Source organism: Choloepus didactylus, chromosome 5 (genome assembly GCF_015220235.1).
Source record: "Choloepus didactylus isolate mChoDid1 chromosome 5, mChoDid1.pri, whole genome shotgun sequence".
NCBI lineage: Eukaryota > Metazoa > Chordata > Mammalia > Pilosa > Megalonychidae > Choloepus > Choloepus didactylus.
The window spans coordinates 113,559,448-113,583,123 of record NC_051311.1 but is presented as its reverse complement, the minus strand read 5'-3'; the positions used below and the strand labels follow the sequence as shown (position 1 = coordinate 113,583,123).

Sequence of the window (23,676 nt, the reverse complement as noted above, 5' to 3'; positions counted from 1 at the left end):
TACATAGTGAAGCTCCGTTCTCTTGAGGATAGAATATTCTGAGCTTCTAGAGAATAATCATTCACCTCTTCCTCCCTCACCTTACCATTACTTGTACCTTACTGCCTCTTCACACTCCTAATATTTTATTTTCTTTTTCTCCTGTTTAGGCAGGAGGCTCCCAGGTGATTTTCACAAATCCTTTAGAAATTGTCAAGATCCGCTTGCAAGTAGCTGGAGAAATCACCACTGGCCCACGAGTTAGTGCTCTGTCTGTCGTGCGGGACCTGGGGTTCTTTGGGATCTACAAGGTAAGTTTCGTTTTCATCACATATTTGATTGCATTTCTCATCTAAACCAGTAACCAATCATCAGCAGGAAGTTGATTTCTTACATTTCCGCTCCTGGAGAAGATGTTCTGCTAGGAAAGTGCTGCTGGTCCCTGTAGGGCACCTGCGTGCCAATTAAAAAAGGTGCCTCTTCTTGCCATCTGCTGGGAGACTGTCCTTATAAACACACAGATCCAAGGCGACTGTGATGTCGGTGGTGCCCACTGGAGTTGGGCATATGGCAATTGTGGCTAGAGCTTTCTTTTGATTTGTTATTGATACAGAAACAGTTTGCAGTGCTATACCTCATGAGGGACAGATGTGGGGATCCCAGGGCATCGTCTTTTGGGAGACACACTGAGCACAGTTTAAGAAGATGCCCATGCCAGCTCAGGAATCTATTTCCTGATCCTAGTTGGTCCAGCCCTCTCCATGTTCCCTATATAGAGATGTGTGCCTTGTAATAATTATTCTGAATCTTAACTGTTTTTTATTTTGAAGATGGTTTTTCAGAACCAAACTTAAAAGGATCAAAGAATCTTTGAAATTTGTTGTTCATACTCTGTTACCAAAAGTTGGAAGGCAATATACTAGAATTAGTGGTATATATGCTCTGATACATTGCTATATCAGACATGAGGTATTCACCATGTTTCCAGTGAGAAGACTCATAGCAGTGTTTCATGGCCAACTTGAAGAAGTAAATCTTTGGGTGTTGTTTTGGTTTGCCAAAGCTGCCGAAATGCAATATACCAGAAAGAGACTGGCTTTTAACAGTGGAGATTTATTAGTTTACAAATTTACAGTTCTGAGGCCATGAAAATGTCCCAATTAAGGCATCAACAGATTGGTACCTTCTCTGAAGAAAGACCGCTGGCATCCAGGGTTCCTCTGTCAGACAGCAAGGCACATGCCACATCTGCTGGTCCTTTGCTTCCAAGTTTTGTTGCATTCAGGTTCTGGCATCAGTGGCTCTTCCTGTTTCTGTGGGGCCTTGCTTGCTTCTTCAGGGCTTTTATCTCAGCTTCTCTGGATGTTTTTCTTGCTTTCTCAGCCTTTTCTGCCTTTCATCTTCTCATAAAGGACTCCAGGAAAAGGATTGAAACCCACCTTGAATGGCCTGGGTCACATCTCAATTGAAGTAACCTAACAAAGTTCCCACCCACAACAGGTCTGTACCCACAGGAATGGATTAAAAGAACATGGCCTTTTCTGGGGTAAAAAACAGCTTCAAACCAGCACAGGGATATATAGAAAAAAGCCAAGGGCCTGTATAAAATATTTTTTCATTTATTAACACATCAAAATGTGTTAATGACATATAAAATTAATATTGGTCTTTGCTATACTCACATATTAAGAAATATTTTATTAAATCTCTTTCACAAATCATCCGTAAACATGGTTTTAGAGAATATGTCATTTTCATTTCTATCCCAAGTTGTGTAAAGTGAAGCAGTTTGGGCTGCTTGTATGGAGGCTGTCTCTGAAAATTTTATCCCTCCCACATATAACATTTGGACAGCTTTTCCCTCCTATTCCTAGTCATCCTGCACATATCAGGACACGACTAATAATGTAAAAGCTTATCATATTGCTCCTTAGAGTGATCTTTAAATGGTTTGTTTTGACATTTCATCATGGCATTTGTGAGATCCCACCCTTAGGAATACTTCCTTACTTTTCTCTTTAACCTGCCTCCTTCTGGCAACCTATGTAAGCATTCAGGGGCAGTAGTAAGTGAGGTAATTTCAGGCTAATATTCCTTCCCCAGTGGTACTTTATACTTCTCAAGGTCAGGTGTTGGGGAGAGTACATCATGATCTGAGACTTTGCAAACATGATGTGACACTGTCTCTTCTGGGGTTAATCTTAAGAGGGGAACTTGCCTTATATTTAGGCACATGTGGTGTTAACGGAATAAACATGCTGATGTTCAAAATGGCACTTAAAATACTGAGTCTGTGATTGTGCAGTGTGACAAAATGTTCTATAGCTATTTCATTTACCAATTTATTATCCAGCTATAAAAAATAAAGTGTTATCATAGGCGTCGTGTTGATCAATTTGAAGAAAAATCATCTTCCTTCCTAAATTTTTAGTCTCTTGCAGTCTAGAACACGATGTAGCAGCATGTCATTTTGACAAGATGCCAAGCAGTCTTTTCAACTGGTTGTGTGATAAAAAAAAAAAAAAAGCACTTAGATACTAAAGGCAATGACTGTTATCGAAATATCTAGATGGATAAAATGGTAAAAACTTGTTTGCTGATACAGAAACAGAGACTGTTAAAACTAACTGCAAATGATACAAGACTGAGACTTAGCGCTTTTCATCTTCACAGTATTTTATAATCTTAATCCCTTTAACACTCCTTGGAAGTAGTTAGTACCCTGACTGAAGGCTGCCAGAGATGGTATCTGAGCTGAAATTGAGGCTCAGAAGTTTCTTGTTTCCGCTTTTGTGCTAAAATTACTTTCCTGAAATGAGCAGGACTGCTCAAGTTTGAGCAAGAGACCTTTCCCATATAAATATAGTTTAATTACTAGTCTAGTGGCTTAATCTAGTTCAGAAACATTCCGCAGGGCTTGGTGCTGCCTTACAAAAAAACTGTTTTTGGTGTATTCGTAATTAACAAGTGAGTTCACAAACACTTTTTAGTTTCTGCAAAGTTGATTTCATTGCAAAAGAGTGGCCTGGCAGTCTTGTGTTCTGTCAGCCATTGGCATCAGCTGAGTTCTTTCGGATCTGTGAGTCTGGACTTCACTCAGCAGACGTTCACCTCTCTGTGGTGTGGGGTTCCTTTCCATCCCATTGGTTCTTGTTTTACCTCCCTGTCGCCCCCATGGATAGTACACACCTCCAGCCCCAGGCTGATTTCTTGTGAGCCTCTCTTCTCTTTAGCAGCAGCACCGGGCCTGGCCCGTCCATCAGAGATCCCTTCTTGCAGGGGCTTCACAGGCTTTAACATTGCTATGTAGCTTAATGTGTTTTTGTTTCAGTTTAGAGCTTTTAAGTAATAAAGCTTTTCTCTATTTCTGGTCTTGGTTGGATAGAAAAATGCAAATCACCTAGAGGGACCTGATACATTTAAACCTGGTTATCTGTCCCTCTAGCATCTTTGAAAAGGTTGAACACTGTCCTAACTTAGTTGGAACAGGTAATCTTTTCCTTCCCTTGGGCCTTTTCTTTGCAGCTGTTAACATCACAATGCCTGACCAGCCAGGGCCAGTGGTGGGCTCTTCTGTGTTTAGGCCTGAGGTGTTTAACCTCACCTAAATTGGGCTTCACCTGCCTTTCTGTTTCTCTCCTGAATTCACTTGCAAAATACTGAACTATTCTGTGACTTCTCAATAAATGGTAATTAGAATACTTGCTTTAGAAATACATTAGCAACTGAAAAAAAAAAAAATTGGATGTGGTAAGCATTTCACATTCCTGAGGTTAGAAATAGTTTAGAGCAGAGATAGTGAACTATGTAAACAAGTCCCCTTAATCTCTAAAGGGGTAACCCTTGGAGAGATTTAGTTATAGGACTGAGTAGGTAGATGATTAAAGAAAAGGCAGAATAATAACGAATTTCCTTTGGAAGAGCTATTTGAGTATAATGTAGTTTAGAGGGGGAAAAATTCTGCAGCATGTACTACTTTTCTTAAAGGATATATGGGAATGTAGTTCCCTTTTAACCTGGGTAACTGTTCGTTTTATTGTATAGGCTCCTGGATAAATATGATAAATAGAATAAATTCTGTCATAGAAAGTGATACACATCTGTCGTTGGATGTTGAATTTTCCTTAGGAGCCCTCAGAGTTTTAATGAGAGAACAGATGTCAGTTTGGGAATGAAACTTAGCATTTAATGTTAAACAGCTACACAGCTAATACAGGCCAAAGGATACGTCAACTAGGAAGCAACGGGGCAGTTCTTGCTTCCTTTTGAGAGTAAAAAACAGTCAGTGTAGCACTTACAGCTAGGCTCCATCAAGCATTGTTGAAAACCTTACATTCAGAGCTTTGTGCAGGCACTGTTAATCACAAATTAAATACTGGCTCTGGCACGGAAGGTTACATAGGAATGTGCGCTCTGTCCACTGAATTCTAATCAAAGGTGCATGTTTCGTCCCACTGTATTTGAAGGTGTTCAAATATATTTTTCATCCACACACATACATGTTGTGTATGTTTGTTCATTTCCTATTTGTGTATAACTGAATCATTGGCACTACTCTCCATAAAATCAGAAAATAAGTAATGGTCTATCAGTGTATTCTTGTTTATTTGGTTAGTTATTTAACAGAATAAAAAGATGAGATGTTTGATTTTTTTTTTTTAATTTTAAAAAGTAAAATACAAGTTTGTATTTCAAAAAAATCAAATAAGTCAGAAAGGCATATAAAGGAAAGTAAAATTCTCTCTTTGCCCCTTACCCTTACTGCTCCATTCTCCCTTCAGAGGGTAGCCACTGCTTAAGTTTTTAAAATATCATTTAAAAGAAATTTATGTCTATATCAATGTATTTCTTGCCTCCCTCTCTTTCTCTTTTGCTGTATAACCCATTTCAATATCGTGTATATGTGTGTGCTTTTTAATATATATAGAATCTTTCTAAATACATGGTATATCTTGAAGCTCTTTTCTCATTTTAATACCTGAATAATATTCCAAAAAGATTTTTGAACGTGTCCTTCATTGGTAGATATTTTGTTATTTCCAGTTTGGGGATATTACAAGAAATAACATGGTGAACGTCCCTACATATATTCTAACATTCTGTTATTAATATTTACAAGATAAATTTCTAGCCATGAAGATGTTAGGTCAAGGGGCTTACTTTTTAGTGTTAATAGCTTTTGTCAAATTGCACTCCAACAAATTTGCATCAGTTCATCAGTTTTACCTTGTAACCTGCTAATACGTATAAGAATAATGCCTTGATATATCAGTTTTTAAAAATATCCATTTTTTAATGCTCCCAGCCCTGTTTAGTCACTACCCTGGAAACATAGCGCTGTGCTGACTGTCTCACACCTGAGGATGCTCTCTGGGTTTATCACCCTCCTTCTCCCACTTTTCTCTTTCCTCAGGGCCTCTGGAAAGCCTCCTCCTGCCTTATTGTGGCTCTTGACTCCCACAAATTCATTGTCCCACAGTAGCCAGAGTGATCTATTTAAAATATAAATCGGATTAATTCATTCAACTTCAACAAATTTTTACTGCTAGCTGGCTGTATGCCTGGCACTCTTCTAGCCATTTAGGATGTAGCTTTGAAAAGCTAAGTCTCTGTGACTTCTCAATAAATGGTAATTAGAATACTTGCTTTAGAAATACATTTACTAAAATGTATTTCTAAACAGGGTTCACAGTTTGGTGGGTAGAAAAAGTTGGCCATCAAGAAAACAAATACATAACATCAGGTGGTGCTAAGTACTTTGAAGACAAAGAAGGTGGGATAAGGGGACAGAGAAGCGCCAAGGCAAGGGGGGTTTGCTCTTTAATAGGGTGGTCGGGGGAGAAAGACTCTCTGAGATATTTGGGCAGAAATCATAAAGAAATGAGAAACTAATGGGCCCTACAGAAATTGTCACCCCCAGGGAAAAACCGTGCAACAGCTTCCTGTTGCTTAGAAATCGCAACTTACAATAAAACTCCAACTCATCACCTGCTGGTCCTACACACTCCACCTTCCATCTTGTGCCACCTTCCCACTCTGCTGGTTAAACCGGCTGCCTTTCTTTTCTTGAGATACTGCAAGCTCATTCCCTCTTGCTCTTCAGTCGTCCTAAGCTTCTTTCTCTCATTTTCTCAGGGTTCTCTTTCAGATCTTCGCTTGAATGATGCCGCCTTAGAAAGACAAGCATGTCCCTTGCTGTCGCATCACCTTATTGCTGTTCTCTACCTAGTGTCTGTCACCATCTGATATCTTTCTTTCATGCCTGTGTGTGTGTCTGCCTCATCTGGAGTGTATTTTGAGAGCAGGGACCTACCTATCTTGTTCTCTGCTGTCTGTAACAGTTTTGGGCCCATGAGTAGACACTTGATATTTGTTAAGCAAACTAATGGTAAGTAAAAGCCAGGTGTTTCCAAGTTCTAAACAAGGATATTAAAGCACAAACAGTGATTTCATGAATAATGACCAAGGAAGACTATGATATTGAGGAAGCTGAATGTAAAGAAGGTAACTAATCCTATATGAGTTCACTTTCCTGGTTTCAGAGAGAGATCCATTCGCTCACCCAGCAAACACTGTTGTCCCAGGTGCTGGGGATACGAAAATGAATAAACCAGCATGTTTGTTTGTTTGTTTGTTTTTTGTTTTTAATAATGAGATTACCATCTAGTGGGGGCAGTTAGACAAGTGAAAGATCAAAGAATACAAGACATGGGCAGCTGAGAAGTGCTGTGAGGGGGGCGTGCACAGGATCTAAGGGAGCAGGGACCAACTCAGACCAGGAAGGCCCTCTGAAAGGGGAGGGAGAGGGGGCAGACATAGGGCATGATCATTTGGCTTCAGTGTTGAGAATGCCATGTGGCCAAGCAAGGCTGTAGGCAGGGAGGCCAGCTAGGAGGGTATGGGTGGGAATGGGGGTTGGCAAGTGAGGGAATCATGTTGACATAAACCCAGTCAGAGGCAGCGGTGATGGAGCCAGAAGGGATATATTTGCAGGGTATTCAAGAGTTAGGCTCACAAAGTCTTGGAAAGTGATGAAAAGGAGAAAGTAAGGAAAATTAAAAGATGACTCCCAGATTTCTGTCTTGAGCACCTGGGTGGATGGTGATGCTGTGAACATTAGAATTTCAGAATATTTGAGGAGCTGCAAGGAACCTTAAAGGTCCTCCTTTATAAGTGAGGAATGGAGGCCCAAAAATGATGGGTTACAGCTAGGCAATGTACATAGACAAAGGGCAGGGCTAAAGCTAAGTCTCAGTGTTTTTCCTACTACACCAGGCTGAATGTAAGCTTGGAGCCTTGCAGAGGGATGGGGACTGAGTGGGTCAGATCTCCAAGATGATGGGAAACCAATGATGGAACTCAAGCCACCCAGATTTAGGGGGCAGAAAGATGTACGGGTGGAGAAAACAAGCAGTGGTCAGGTGGAGAACAGGAATGAATAGCAGTGTGTCAGCTCGTAGAAGAATGAGATACAAAGGGAGAAGAAAGATGCCAGTAGCCAAGTGCTGCAGAGGCCAAGGGGGACACAAACCAGGAAAGGGTCTTTGAACTTAAAGATGGAGGTCAGTGGTTATCTTTAAATGGTCAATTTAAGTAAAATGCCAGGAGGAGAACCTCTATGAGGAATGGGAAACATGATGAGAGAACTGTGCCTGTCTGTATGTAGAGAGGAAAAAGTCAGTGAAGATGGAAGGATTTGAAACATCTGAAGATAGCAAGATTAAATATGGAGCCTAGTGGAGGGAGGGTCAAGGCTTAGAGAGAGTGTTTGTGTGTGTATGAATCGTAAGCTCAGTAGAGCTAATGTTTGAGTGCTTACTCTGTCCCAGACCCCATTCATAAAACTGTAGCTTTATGTGATTTGATCCTCTCTACAGCCTATGAAGCAGGTACCATGTCTTAGTTCCAGGTTGTAGCTGAGGAAAGGAAGGCTTCAAGAGTTGAGGTAATTTTTCCAGGTCACATACTACTTAGTAATTGTCAAGGCTGTGTTTCAAACTCAAGCCATGATCACTTTGATACCTGAGCCTATCACATGAAGATATGTCGAGCTCCATGGGAGAACACTCACCTGATAACTTCAGTGTTTCAGGGAAATTTAAAAACAAGGTTATGTGCTAAGCAAGGATATTGAGCAGTTGGCATTTGTCATTTGTTGTCCTTGATACAGTGACTGTGCTTAAGAAACGGAGATGAGAAGGGTTGACATGACACTAAACATGAATGTGTGATCGTTTAGTTGTCTAGACAGACATAGTTATGTATTTTTTCCCTAATTTCTTTTAGTACCCAAAGCTATTATAAAATGTTCAAATACTGTAGAAGAATGACTCAATTTTGTTCTTGTTTTTTAGTATGAGAATATGCTACCTCAGATCCTATATTAATTAAAAATATCCATTGTAGGGTATTTACCTTAACCATAGTGGCAGAAAAAATCCCATGGGCACTGTACACACACAGAGTGAACCCCAATGTAAACTGTGGACTAAAATGTATCAATACTGGTTCATCAGCTGTTACAAATGTGCCACAATACCAATATTGCAGTAAGTTAATGATAGGGGAAGATATTGAGGGGAGGGTGTAGGGTGGCAGCAATTTTTCTATAAACCTAAAACTGCTCTAAAAATAAAGTTTATTTTTTTTAATCACCTGTGATAAGCAGGGAGCCATATAACCTGACTGTGGAGTCACATTACTATTCTAAGTGATAACTATTTGTGTCCACTTTAAAATAACTTGTTGCCCTATTGATAGTGTTTTTTTTCCTTTGTCAAAAATATCTGCCATAATACAAATATTTTTGGCATTTTATTATCTTATTAAAAGAGCATATTTTTAGAAACTGAAGTATCAAGCATCTCAGGGCCAGACTTTGTTTCTGAAATGGTGTGAAGGTTTGACTAACATTGGAAGTCTTCACCAAGTACTCATTGGATTAGTTTGACAATAGTTTTCTTTTTAATTTTAGCTAAACTTTTAAATGTAATATGCTGTCCTTAATGTTCAAAAGTGTTTAAAATGATGCTACTAATCCACTGCCCATGAAGGGCTCTGAATATATTTTCTTGAAGTGATGGGAATACTTTTACTAATGAATCCTTACATTCTCTGGTTTTTAATTGTGACCAAGGCATGCACTTAATAGATGGCTTGCTTAATGGTCAGTGACTCTCGAGTTAAGGTTATACAACCAAAGAGACCCATTTGGGGTGTGATCGATTTAGCAAACTCTAGTGAGGATTTATTGGGTAGGATTAGATCTTCCACCAAATAAAAGATTGGATCTTAGCCTGATGAATGTAGAAGTCTATTGTGATTCAGATGTGAAACCACAGGCATATTCCAGCTGCCAGTTGCTTAAAGAATATATTTGCTGTTTCCACACTCCACTACAATAGTAAGGTGTGCTTTTCATTGATGATAATAATTATCATCCTTAATTAAAGATCCTTTGGCCAGGTACTATACTAGGTACTTTATATTAATCATTGGATTTAAATTTTAATTCTTATGTCTGTACAGTGTGTACATTGTTACATTTTATAGATGAAGAACTTGAGGTACAGTGATTTTTAAGAAACTTATCCAACATCAGATAGCTAATAAGTAGCAGAGCAAGAATCTGGTCCCAGGCCTTTGACTGCAAAGCCTGTATTCTTGCTCCTGCACTGTACTGTCTTAGGCATGGAGTAGCAGAATTCAGATATAGATCAGTATTTAAGATGTATCATTTTGCTATGGATTTCTTTGAATTCAGTCTACTCCATCCCTGTCTCAGAATTCATCCTCTTCAAGGATGAAGCATTCAGGCGAGTTGCACATAGAAAAGTGAAATGCAACATGATACCTAACTCAACTAGTTGATCACCCATCGTGGTTGATTGGGGAAGGGGGTGTTAGAAAGAAGTGACCCTCATGATTTAGATTGTAGAGAGCACTGTGCAAGAGAGAGCTATGTTCTTTCCTCTTGGACTTTGAGATCTACAGCAAGGAGTACAAGAAAAAGGGATTATCATGGGTGCTGCCTGCATAATCATTGCCTATTTTGAAGAAACTTTAAGGAGAATGTGTCAATAGCAGCTTGAGCATCCCTTCAGTAAGGCATCCAAGGTGTCTCCTTAGGAGATCAGGGGCTGCTTGTAATTTAAGTATTCTACAGTACACGTGTTACTCAGGAGGACGGTAAAGATAACCAAAGATTGTAGTAAGTATGTATATTAAAATTTCCAAGATAAACATTTAGACTAGAAATATGCAACTTCAAACAGGTAGTGGGGAAATACTAGAAGGCATTAAAGGAAAGAAAAGAGAAATTCAAAAGATGGGCCATATTTTACAGATAAGTTTTGTGAAGATGACACCACTGGTAGCTTGGAGATGAAAATTCCATGCCCATCTAAATGATGAGCACAGCTGATGACAAACCAATGTATAATAATAGAACAGAGAACTAGAACTGACACGAGTCAGTTGACAAGATAATTCTGTTAGAATGAGAAAATTAAGGAGAAACCCTTATCCTGAAAACTCCTGAACTAAAGAAACCAAATAATAGGCATTAATATTTTCTATTCAAATTTAAGTAATTTCATCGTTCAGTGACGTCATGTCTTCATTTGTTGGCTGGCTTACTTGAGTTTGATATTTGTGCACAGTGACATACAGGTTTGGCATCTGTGCTGTTTCCCAGCAAGGCACTGGAACACCCTATTCAGGTTCCAGGCATGTGGTATATAATTGTCCTTTGACTGGTGTATCTAAGGGTTAACCCACTGGGGAGAAACCAAGAGGAATGCTGAGGGATTGAGAAATGACATGTTGCCCATTGTTTGTAGTTCCAGGATCAAAATATACAATTATACATGCCAAATAAATTCTAAACTTGTAAGGTAGGAAAAGAGGGTGGCTCTGACTACAGGTGCCAGGAGCATTGAATGACTTTCTCAGACAAGGTGCACCACTGTGTCTTGAATGCTGCAGGGTCCCCCCGGGCTGGCATTTCCCCCTGTGTTAGACAATGTGCATTCACTGCAGGAGTCATGGTTAAGCCTCCGTCTCCCAGACGTTCTGGCTCCTGGTGCCCGCCCGACACAGAGGTGCCTTTGTGAGCCTAATTACCTTTCCTGTATTAGAAATACTCTGTTTAGAGCTGTATTTGCAGGTACGGCTAGAAACAGCAGGAATTAGCATGCGAAAGGACCTGCCCTGCCCTGACTTCTTTTATCAGAGCCATCCTTCAGGACTGCCTTTTTTGTCTTTGAATTGATTGGGCAGGTGTAACCCATCCAAGATGAAGAGGTTTAAAAGAAAAAAGACATTGAAGATAGAGGAGTGTGTGTGTGTTTGAGATACAAATCCTGTTGTTTTATCTTTTGACAGTTTCATGCCAGGCAGAACTACCAAAGTAAACTTGAGTGGATTATTGTGGCAACTTGAGAATTGATTAAAGCTCCCTTGGGCTGAAAAAATTTCAACACAGTGTCCACATCAAAAAGGCATGAGAAGCAAAACAATTGATTCTTTTGCCAGGAAGATGCTGTGGCCAGTATTTCTACGCCTTTCTAATTGGCCTCTGCCAATTGCGGACGATTAACTTGAATTTAAGTGAGGCCTACCCTCAAAGCAGCTTTCCTGGCCTTTCTAGAATGATGGTGGGGAGACCTTAAAGTGGTATAGAATCAGAATAGAGACAGAGTCAATTAGTAAACTAGGTCTGAGCTTTGATCCAAATTAACATGTAGAGTTCCCCGAGATGTCTTTCATTTTTCCTGACTCAATATTAGCAGGCCTTTTATTAAAAGAGAATAATGTTTCTCCTTCGAGGAGAGAGAGTACATTAATGAATCATAAGCAACTAGATGGTTGTATTTTGCACTCATTAGTTTCTCCTACGTGGTCTTCCCGTGTGTACAAAGGAAATTCAGGGACAACCAGGGAATGGAATATCTTAGGACAGGAAAATGGGGGGATTTTCTCATAGGGCAGAAACGTTTAAAGATTTATGTGGTGCACACTTAGTAATGTATTAATTTTTTAATGGCCAAAGCAATTATATTTGTATTTCTGATGCAGGCGCTTGGAATATTTCTGGATCTTGAGTATAATGTTACCTGTTGAAAATGGCTGATCTCTTAGTAAAAATTACACAGGGGGCCAGTAGATTCAAGTCTGACAGGTTTGTGTTTTGATGTAGGACTGGAGAATGGGTGTGTTCCACAACCTGAAGGATTTATCAAGGAATGTGGGAGAGAACCATTTTCACAGTAGGAACTTTAAAGGGCTTTTTAACATCCTGCTTCCCTTGTCATTGTGTGGGAGCAACAGTTCAGGTATTGCCTAAGGCAGCCTTACAAATTGGCACCTGCCTTTGTGCCAAAGACCTAAAGGAAATGGTGGGGAGGAGGAGGACAGAGAAATATAATAGTGTGTGCCTTTTTCTCCAACCTTTTGCAAAGCTAGCTTTCCCTGGGAGTTGGGCTTTGATGCCTGGGGTGCGAGAGGGGCAGGCCCACCTCCTGGCTCCAGGGTTCTTTGCCTTAGTGAGATGCCTGAGCAGGGTCTAAGCTGGGTCACCACACAGGAGCCAGAGAGACAGGGGGACCCAGAGTCCCTGTCCCCACTGTGAAGCCAGCCCTGTGGAATTTGTCCTGTAGCCTTCACTTCCGCAGGACTTCCAGTCTTCTAACCCTTAGTCCCCAGTGCCCTGACCCCACAAAGAAGGTGACCTCTGGTGTTTTTAACAGGTGAGGGAGGTTCATAGCTTCAGCTGTCTGAGTGCTGGTCACACATCTGGGCAGAGGGGAGGGTGGCACTAGGTGTTCTTGATGCCACAGAGGGTGGAAAGCTACATTTTAAATGTTTTTACTTGCTGGCTCTCCTGCCTGTGGAATAGGGGTGGTGGCTGTTGTACAAATTTTCTTTCTTCCTTGACTTTTTCTTTTCCACTTTTTTCTCAGATAATCAGAAACCTAAGACCTTACTCTTACATATTCTAATGTTTGTTCTAGTTTGGGTAGACTAATTGGCCACATTGTCCCAAGTCCTGGGAGCAAAAATACAGCATATTTCTATTGTTTTGTTTTTTTTTTTTAATTTCCTTTTATGTTTGTTTGTTTTCTGACCATCATTTTTCTTCTCGGCCACCTAGAATTGTTTTCAAACTTCTCTTGAAGTGCATGATCTCTCTTAAAAGGCACTCGTTCCCACACTGATACTTGATTTATTATCATGATTTCAGAAGTAGGGAGAGGTTTCTTCTTGGGAAAACCAAGCTGCTGCTTTACCTTGCCTCTTGTTTCACAGGGATATTTCTAATTTCACAACATGTCTCCCCATGGCCTTCTGACCATAATGAAGCCACATACCACAAGACAGGCTAATCTCTCTCATTTTCATTTTTTTTAAATTTAATATTCCAATACAAAATTATTTGCTCTTTCCTCCTAGGCTCTATTGTATACCCCATAAATAATATATGATAAGACAGTAAGTAATGTTGGGAAAACTAAACACTTGGCTTTTCTTTCTAATATATTTTTCCTGGAAACAAGTTAGTTTTCCTAGCAGAAACCTGACTGCATATCCCAAACCCTCTCATTTCTCCTTTCAGTTGTGGTTTTTCCTATGGGATTTATAGCAAAGCAAAGTCAGTATCAGTGGAAACATATCTTAGGCTCCCAATGGCAGCCAAAGATTTTGTCACATGTGTTATATATTAGGTGAGGCAGTCGTTTCTGGCCCCTTGTCGTTTAAAATCTGAACTGGGCAACACTGATATAGGTGGATGTGAGCGCATGAAGAAAACTCAGTGTCCTCAATGTAGAAAATACCAGCCCTGAGAAAGTGTAGCCCTTGTGGAGCCATGTGGAATTCACTCTCTGCCTGTCTTCAGTAGAAAGGGTGGTATTTGGCATTGAAATGCATGCAGAGGTGGTATTTAAGAGGTTGGTGTTTCCCGCTTAGCAATCATCAGAGAAGACACAGAGTGATTGTTGTACCTTGATTATTAGATGAGTATTGAGCAGCTTTCCCCCAGAGGGATGAGGCTGACCAGGGTAGGAGACTGGGACAGAGAAGTCTTTGCACAGCTTGACAGGGGTGAGAACACCAGGCCTCATCCACGGGACAGCCAGGACCAATGAGTCTTTGAAACAACAAATAGAAAGGAAATTCAAGCAACATGGCTAAGAAATGGGGATGTAAGACCACACCTGGCATTCACGTGTGCACACAAATGTTCACACACACAGAGACACACACAAATCGTACGCCACAAATGGAAGGAGAAGAAAAGGCATGTCCCGGAACCACCCAACCATGTTCAGTCTTTTGGGATGGGTAATATTACTGTTGAAGTTTTGAAATGCTCCAAAACATTCATGGGAGTTGCAGTGGTTATCTCTGGCTGGTAAAAATTATGAGCAATTTAAATTTGCAATAATCGTCTCTTTTCCTATGATAATCATTTAATACTTTTATAATCAGGGAAAAAAACTGACAAAAAGTATAAGCAGAGCATAGACTGGAGTTTGGCTGTAAGATATAAAGATTTGGGCCATGTACTAAAGGTAAAAACTAATAGATTTATTTGTAAGAAGCAAGATTTGTAGGAGGAAAAATTATGCCAACTTAAAAATTACTTCAAGGTGATTTGTTTTGAAAGTCAGTAATGTGTGACTTTTTTTTTTTTTACTGTATTGAAGGAGCTAGACACGAAGAAGACTTAACTGATCTTAATTTGAGTTGGTTATTTGGTATCTGAGTATCTCCTGTATAATATCTTCATGTGGGTAAATAGCTAGCAGAACTTATAGGAAGGCTTGGAGGAAAGATAAGAAAAAGGAAGAGAAAACAAAGACACAAAAGGGTTGTATTGTAGTATTACACTTATAGAGGAACTGCATGAACTTTAATTTTAAAAAAAAAAACATAAGGAGAGGATTGGGTGCTGTACATGGATATTGATGTTATACTGTACTTTTCCCGCTTGTGCGGGGATGAAGGTGGGACTATCTCTAGAGAGTTTGGGACCTACTGCTGGCACTGTGGAGGCCTGGCCCTCAGTAAACGTGCCCTGGGGATCCATCAGTTTGCACAGGTATAAAATAAGGTGTTTGGCTGGGGTGGATTTTATGGTTCTTAGTTTCAGTAAGACATTTAACAGGGAGTGGCACAATTTTTGTGTGGACAACCTGTGGAGGTGTGGGCCAGTTGGCAGTACATGAGGTGCATCTGTGCTGTTCTGAATACTATGCTCGGAGTGGAGAGAGGAAACAGACTGACACTTGTCCCAAGAGGTGTGCGTAACACACCCATGGCGAGTTGACTGAAGAGCCCATATGACAGAATCCAAGTATTTGTTGTGCTTGGAAGGATGGGCCAAAGTAGTATGAAATTTAATAGGATTAAACATCAAGTTCTGCCTTTTTGTTGTTGTTGTTGTTGTTGTTTTTTAAGGCACCTAGTTAAGTTGCAGTAGAACTGGGTTGATAGAAGTTCGTATGAAAAGACTAAGGGTTTTATTACCCACCAGCCCAGTTTGAGTCAGGTACAGGATGCAGGTGTCTGAAATGCAAAAGCTGCAGTGACAGGTGTGTAGTGTTTGACGGAGTGGAAACTAGCATCAGACAAAAATACCGAGACCCAGCATCACTAGACCTCCGTCAGTGTTGCTGGACTTGGCAGGATCTGTTGAGTCTGGATGGATTCATTGTTTTCTTTTAGGAATCTTTGAATTCTGTGGAAATTTTTAGGTATTAGAAGTCTGTGAAAGAAATGGTATTAAATCATAAAGTGTTGAAAAGAGGTGACTTCCTTCCCGTTCACCTTACCCAAAACATAATATATGTCTTGTGGTTTTCATTATAAAGTTATTTCATATTTCTGGGCGAATTCATCAATTCTCAGGGCCTTCCCGTGGCATTATTTTGGCACCAGAAATTCTTTGGTGAAGACTTTACTGTAGGAGCTAAGCTCTTAAATGTGTCAGAATTATTGTAAATATTTTAAGGCTTTAGACCAGGTATTTATCAATGTTTCATAAACCCTGCAGTGGGGGTTGGGGGGGGTATATAAGTAAGCCTTAGGGGGATCTAAGAACCCATTGGAAAGGTATATGATTTTATAAGTATGTGTAAGTTTTTCAGGGAAAGAGTCCAAGGCTTTCATCAGATTCTCCAAAAAAAATAGAAAGAAAAAAAAATCAAACAACAAAAAACCCCACCACATATATAATTAATCTACTTCCTAGTGTGTAAACAATGAAGCATCCTTGCTGTTGCTGCCCATTTTCTGTCTAGACCAGACGGGATCCTTCTTGAAATGCCAGTGATTTGCCATTACTGGGGATTTACAAAGGCTGTCATGGGCAGAGTTCCAGAAATGCTTTAATAGCAGTCTTACCATTATAATAAATTAGAACGGCCTTCCTCAAGCCACACAAGTAAATTGGGTTTTGTTTTTAACAATAAAAATCAGATTTAGGACTTGTAGAATTTGGCTTATTTTTTCTATTCACCTTTCAACTTGCAAGTACAAATTTGGTCTTCTCCAGGAATATTTTGTTCTGAGGCGAGTTCCAAAGAAGTTTGATCTTCTCAATGGGATATGTGTTTCATGTGGTTTTTCTTCCTTTTCAAACATACAGGGTGCCAAAGCATGCTTTCTGCGGGACATTCCTTTCTCGGCCATCTTCTTCCCGTGCTATGCTCATGTGAAGGCTTCCTTAGCAAACGAGGATGGGCAGATTAGCCCGGGAAGCCTGCTCCTGGCTGGTGCTGTAGCTGGTGAGTGTCCCAGAGACCTGGTTCCCCCCACGCCAGCCCTCCCCCCATGCCACTGCACTGGAAGTGTTTGCTGCTAGTTTTTGACAGGGTACCTATGAGTTGGCTACAGATTGTGTTGAAAAGCTACTGAAAAGACAGGGAAAGAAACTAATTTCACTTTTGGCAGATTAGATCATTGGACAAGCTTAATTTCTTAACTCCAGAAAAGGCTCAATTAAAAAATGGTTCATTTTGTGGCATTGTTATCCAGTTCAATTTGCATATCATTTCAGCTTCACTTCATGGCTTAAGAATGATAACTCTTCAGCAAGGAATTTTTAAAATGTTGAGTACTTGTGTCTTAAAGGTGTCGAAACAAAACAGTGCATAAAATCTTATCCAGAACTTAAGCAATAGTCATTACGATTTATATTAAAGAAATGTAATTGGGCCAAAAATGACTTAGGCCAATAAAGAGGTACCTGTTTCCTCCTGGCTGTGCAAGGTTATAGGAGCCGTTTATGTGTGTTAATTAAATCACAGACAGAAATGACTGAATTCTTTTTTTTCCAGTGCTACATTGAAAATATTGATAGAAAAAAAATATTGATAGATATGAAGGTTGGCTTTTAAATTCCTAGAGGAAATTTGATTATAGCCTCAGTAGGGATCAGTTCATTCCTTGATACTCCTCCTTGTATAGAGATCTTGAGGGAATGATCTGGATTAGCTCTCCAGGTAGTGACAAGCATTTAAGGAGTTAGCAAACCCTAAGGCAGTCATCAGATGCTTGGAGTCCAACTTTTTGATACAGGTGGTTCTCATCTGATATGCGGCTAGAGTCTCCACATATCTCCATGGCATCTCTGAGCATTGTAAATGTAATTAATGAATTGTACAGTTAAAAATGGTCAAAATCGAAAATGTTTACATATAACCATAGATGTATTTATAAATATACAAGTATTTATATATGGTTAATGGCATGTACTATAGGGTCAGACTGTCTAGGCTCAATAATTCCAGCTTTACACTCAGAACTGTGTGACCTGCACAATTTTTTTAGGCCCTCTTTGCCCATTTTTTAAATCTATTTATAGGTATAATAATATTCTTAGTCTCACAGGATTACTATGGGTATTAAATGAATTCATAGATAGAAGACTCTAAGAAAGTACCTGGCACTCAAATATTCAATAATGTTTTATTACATGTCATTTGAAACTTTGTAAACATAGTTTTTAATTGCTGCATACTTATCTAATCTCAATCTCAGACTCTTAATTTTTCTTTGAAAATGTAAAAAAAGTAAATGGTATAAAGAACATCTTTGTGCTTAAAGGCTTTTCCCCCATTTTTGGATCATTTTCTTTGGAGAAATAGATTCCCAGAAATGAGTTCCTGGTAAAAAGTATGATTATTTTTAAGACATTGTCGTATCATTCTCGAAAATTTGAACTAGTTTATACCCCAATGTTGCTGTTATTTTATCCTATTATTTTTGAGAGTTGTTTTCCAGATACCTTCTGTATTAGTTATCTATTGCTGTGTAACAGATTACCCCCAAAATTATCAGCTTAAAACAGCAAACATTTCTTATTTCAAGTCCCACGGTTTCTGCAGGTTGGGAAAGCTTAGCTGGGTGCCTCTGGCTCCAGTCTTTCATGAAGGTGCAGTCGAGATGCCACTCAGGGTTCCTGAAAACTTGACTGGGGTTGGAGGATCCACTTTCAGGATGACTTGATCACATGGCCATTGGCAGGAGGCCTCCTTTCCTTGCTGTGTGGGCCATTCCATTGGGTGGCTTGAGTATCCTCGCAAGAAGGAAGCTGGCTTCCCCCAGAGCAAGATCTGAGAGAGAGAAAACGAGGCAGAAGCCATGCTTTTTATGACCTAGTCTCAGAAGCCATGCTTCTCCTTTCCCACGCTATCCTGTTGGTGACACCCACCAGCCCTATTTAATGTGGGAGGGGATGATACAGAGCCGTGAATACCAGGAGATGAGGATCACTGAGGGCTATTTTGGAAGCAACTGCCACGCTTGCTTAGAACATTTTACTTTAATTTTATTGTCCGTCCCTCTAGCCTTCTCCTTCTTTGTAGGGTAAGAAAATAAAGACACAGTTTGTCATACTGGATTTTCTTCAAAGAACAGATTTGCTGCAAAACTCAATGGCCTTGTGTATTCCACAGCTCTGTATAAATTGTGTAATGAGAACTAAGCTACTTTCTTAATTTAATAGCGTATCAGAAGCCAACAGCAAGCATCAGACTGCCATTTGCATTAAAGTTAGGTATACAATTAAAATATGTATCTTTGTTATTCAGCCTTCTTTTGGAGATTCCAGTAAGAAGCATGGCTATTAGAAAGGAAGAAATGAAGCTATCATTTTTGGCAAATGATTATTTACCTGAATATCCAAATTAAAATACCTAAAATTATTAGAATTAATAAGTATTGGTAATGTATTTTGTTATAAGATGAACATAAACATTTATATCAGTGATAAACAGTTAACTGATGGAATGGGAGGAAGCAGGGCTTAGAACCTTGCCGGCATGCTTAACAGAGAGCTAAATTCAAAATGGGCATGTTGAAAAGGGCACGAAGACATTTGCGCAGAAGTTTGCCCAGTGAGACTCCATCAAGAAAGCAGCAAACGTGAAAATGCACCAAACCTGCATATAGTCTACTGAGTGGAAGACAGATTATGCCTCCACGTTCCCTTTATGGATACCAGTGAAAGCACAGGCATGTCCTGGGGGAGAGGACACACTGTATACGGAGAATCCTGGAAAGTATATCGAGAACAGAAGTGATCAGTTTTGCCATTACGAGAAGGTAGGAAAGCTTATCTCCAAAAGACAATAAATTTTAAAAAGGCCACTACCTTGTTGTTATAAGACAGAAATTTCTTGTGACTATTTTTATATGTACCATATTTAAATTGATCTCTTACACAGAATATATACATATGTATATATATATATGTAGTTGGACAGTTCTATTATAAATAAGATCAATCTGTGATTAAATGAATAGGATCCTGCTCTCTGTTTTGATATTTTCAGTTATTCAGTTAAATATTAGCTTACTTTTTCTTCTGAGAATTTGATATGACTTGAAGTTAGATCACTTTAAAAATAGGCAGCTTTTTAGAAGACATGGTTGGCATCTCAAAACCTGGAAAATATATATATATATACGTTTATAAACTGGGAATATCTATAAATACTAGGCATGTCTACTCCATTATTTCACAGGAATAGAGAAAAACAAACCTATATTTGAATTCATGTTCATTAGCTAACATGCTCAGCATATCAAAGTGTGATGACTGTGCTGAAACAGGGACCTTGGAATTAAGAAACCAAATTATAATTTCCTTAATTAATGTTGCCTTATAATTAATGAAGGACATTTCAATATGGTTGGTTTATGGATAATATAAAAAAAGGATATCCAGTACTTCTCAAATTTTATAGAGTGATCTGTCATTCCAGATCATTTTGTCAGAGTGATAAAATGTAGGAACAAGTCAAACTGTGGTGACAGTCTTGCCTTTGAATTAGTTAGTTTAGACTACACTGTAATTCAGAAATATCTTTAAAATCTATTTAGTACCCAAACAGAAACGTATTATAAGTATATGACTGATATGGTGCTTTTGCAAACATATTAGAAGGGATAAGTTAGAAGAGAAAGTACTACTGGCACGAATTTGTTAATTATGTGGACATAAAGCTTAAGATAATTTAAAAACAGATCTTAGATCCTTAAAAAACAAGAACAACAACAAAATAATGGAGAGATTATGTCAAGATAATGGACTGATATCATCCATCTCTCTTCTTCTACAAAATACCTTAAGATGTCAGAGAATACAATTTTTAAAAGTCCTTGTTGGCACTAAAAAATGGTAGCATCTGTCCTCAGCAAGCCAAAACTGTGAGGTGTTACTGACAAACAAGAAATAGAACCATACTGACTCAGAAATCCAACAGAAAGAGGATGCCACAGCTCGAAACTACTTAGGTAAGCGCAGAACCAGAGAATTTTAACCCCTGAGGGAACAACAGAAGGACTAGGGTAGTGGGTTGGGTGGTGGTAGAGGTTTTGGGGTAAATCATTAACAGGATTTAAAGAACTCCATTTACTCCTGGGAGGCCAGGTTTGCGGCCCTCCCTCCTACACCTTTTTGCATGTGTTATTTTATTGTGGTAAAAAATATATAATGAAATTTTCCATTTTAACCATTTTTAAATATACAGTTCAGTGGCATCGATGACATGCAGTGTTGTGCAAAATCATCTATTTCTAAAACTTTTCATCACCCTAAACAGAAACTCTGTACCCTTTAAGCAGTAACTCTCCATTCTCACCCCCACCCCTCTTCCTGCTTCAGACAACACTTTTCTTCAAGCTAAAAGTATAGAACTGTGTGCTATAGAAAGAGGCCACTTACCTGGAGAGGACAAGGAAATGAGAGAAAGGGCAGGGCTAAAGGTAATGCTAGACCTCTACCACAGCTGCGATGCAGAAAAAATAAACGAATGGCAGCTCTTCCCAAGAGAGAAATAAAATAAGTTCTACCTCAAGAGTGAAGCACTCCTCATTTCAGCAACTGGAGAGGTCTCCAGCCTGCCAGCCTGTGTTAGCCCTGTACCCCCATTTAAGAGACCTCCCCCGTTTCACAAAGCCCATGGACTGTCTTCTGATTCAGTATCTTTCCGTATCTGTGATACGGGCTGCCTTCAAAATCCCAAGGAGGTGATGTCTTGAACCTTGATCATATTCCCAGACCCACTAACTTTCAGGAGGCAGGGCAAAACTAAAGTTAATTTCTCAGGTTCAAGGACTCAAAGGTTAGCCCTTCAGGAACTCCTCTGAAGCAAAATAGAAAATGAATTTAAGAAAGAGCATACTATGGCATATATTAAACAGAACAAATAAAAAGTAAAACTTGTATGTACATCTAAATAATTGGTATATGTATTTATTATACAAGAAGGGCTATTGGGAGGCAGATTAAGGAAAGGGGGGCAAAAGTGAAAGGCTGCTGAAGTTCTTTGCTGGAGGAGGGTATAAATGCTATTTGTACACATTGTAAATATATAATTATGCAATATATTTAATATTTAAATAAATTTAGGAAAAGAGATAGACAAGGAACCAAATAGAAGCAGAGAAAGTAGAATATAGGATAGCAGAAATAAGTCTAATAGCTATAATAAATGTGAATGGGTTTGATCCCCCTATTGGAGAAAAAAAGTACACCCTGAGACTAGTTTGAAAGACAGTCTAGCTCTCTGAAGTTTAAGAAAACAGTGACATAGAAAAATTGAAAGAGAACAGTTGAAAAATAAGTACCAGAAAGCAAGTATAGCAATAGTAATGTCAGATTAAATGGAATTCAACGTTTAGAAAAGGCATTCAGAAGGACAGGGAGGTGTATTACACACTTATTAAAGATAATGCACTAAGAAGATATTGTCATCAACCTCTGTGTATTAACAGCTTAATAGTGTCTTATAAAAGCCTAAAGTATTGGAATTATGATGAGAACATGATACTTTTTCATTCCTAATGAGCAGCTTTATCACACTTCTCTTAGAAGCTGACATATCAGATAATATAGATAAGGATGCAAAGGGGATTTGAAAAACCTTAACTTTGATCCAAAATAAAAGTAAATATGTTAACCTTTGTTTCTAATAAACTCTTCTTTATGAATAGTAATGGCATTTTTGGAAACTGAGGATGAATCATGCCTCATATCTGTAGTTCCCCAATTGTGTTTTCTTTTTGTTGTAAATGATCTTCTACTCTCCATGTGCTGGGTTTCCTAGAAAGGTTGCGTTTGTTGTATTAGCTGGGGAGCATCCCAGATTGTTCCTGCCACAAAGGTGGTGAATAACAACAAGGTGTCTCTCTTTACCTTTGTCTCTGCTATGAAGAACCCAGCAGGCTGCTGTCCCCTCTCTAGGAACCTAGGGGCACCTCCCTGTTTCCTAGTCTCTTCTGCCCTCCCTTCTTTAGAAACAGAAAACTCAGACCACTTGATCAGCTTTGCCCTGGCCAGGCAAACTGGCTCGGAGTCTTACCCAGCCCTGCCTCTGAAAAAAAGCAACAGGTCTCTGATAGCCAAGCTTTTTCCGGTATCTGTGGCTTTCCCATCCTTGCTGTGGGGCAGCCTGATGCTCTTCTCCAAGTTAATTTTGTACTCCTCACTCCAGAAATCCCGTGTCCACTGGGATATCCACAGTTTCTTCCAGGGCCTAGCAGATGTCAGCTTAGAGATGGGATCTGGGATGGAGATGATGAGGTCAAGTTTAGGTTGTCACATTTCCAGCAGTCCCACAACAGAGATCAGTTTTGCCAGATAATTTGCTACTATCTTACACATTTCTTTTGGCATTTTTATTCCCACTAAACTGTTAGTGTTTTCATACTCTCCCCCCCATCCCCTGATACTTTTGTCTTTCCCTCTCTCTCTCTCTCTCTTCATTACAAGGAAACGTTTATGAAAACTACCCTGACTAAAGGAAACTTTTACTCATTTTATTGCTTGTATTTCTTTCACAGTCACACTCTGACATGCCTGCCTACTGTTGTAAGGGGGATTTTATTACATGTCTAAAGCAGGCTGTCTTGCTAAATTCTTTCTAAACCAGGAAGTAAAACAAAATCGATGGTGTGAACACAGTGGGTTTCTAAGCATTTTTCATGTTTCCTTCCATTATGTTGGAGAATAAATTCCTGGCTCAAAGTTAAAATAATTCCTCCAAGCTAATAGAAAATCCAATATGACTTATCCAGTGAAGTGTTGGATATAAAGTGAACTTTTTGCAAGCAAAATTGTGATGTATTGTATAAAAACTATTACTTGACGTTGTTTAAGGAGCTAGGTAAAGGTGGAAGAGAAAG

The 23,676-nt window shown here is 39.2% G+C and overlaps 1 protein-coding gene across 4 annotated transcripts in view; it reads left to right on the top strand.

Annotated features, from left to right (window-relative positions):
• SLC25A13 (solute carrier family 25 member 13) overlaps positions 1-23,676 on the top strand; it is a 257,057-nt gene that overhangs the window by 213,666 nt on the left and 19,715 nt on the right. For all 4 annotated transcript variants that reach the window (XM_037836732.1, XM_037836730.1, XM_037836731.1 and 1 more), the window contains 2 exons: positions 150-290; positions 16,631-16,769. In XM_037836732.1, the coding sequence (XP_037692660.1) occupies positions 150-290; positions 16,631-16,769 (280 nt within the window). The remainder of the gene's footprint in view (positions 1-149; positions 291-16,630; positions 16,770-23,676) is intronic.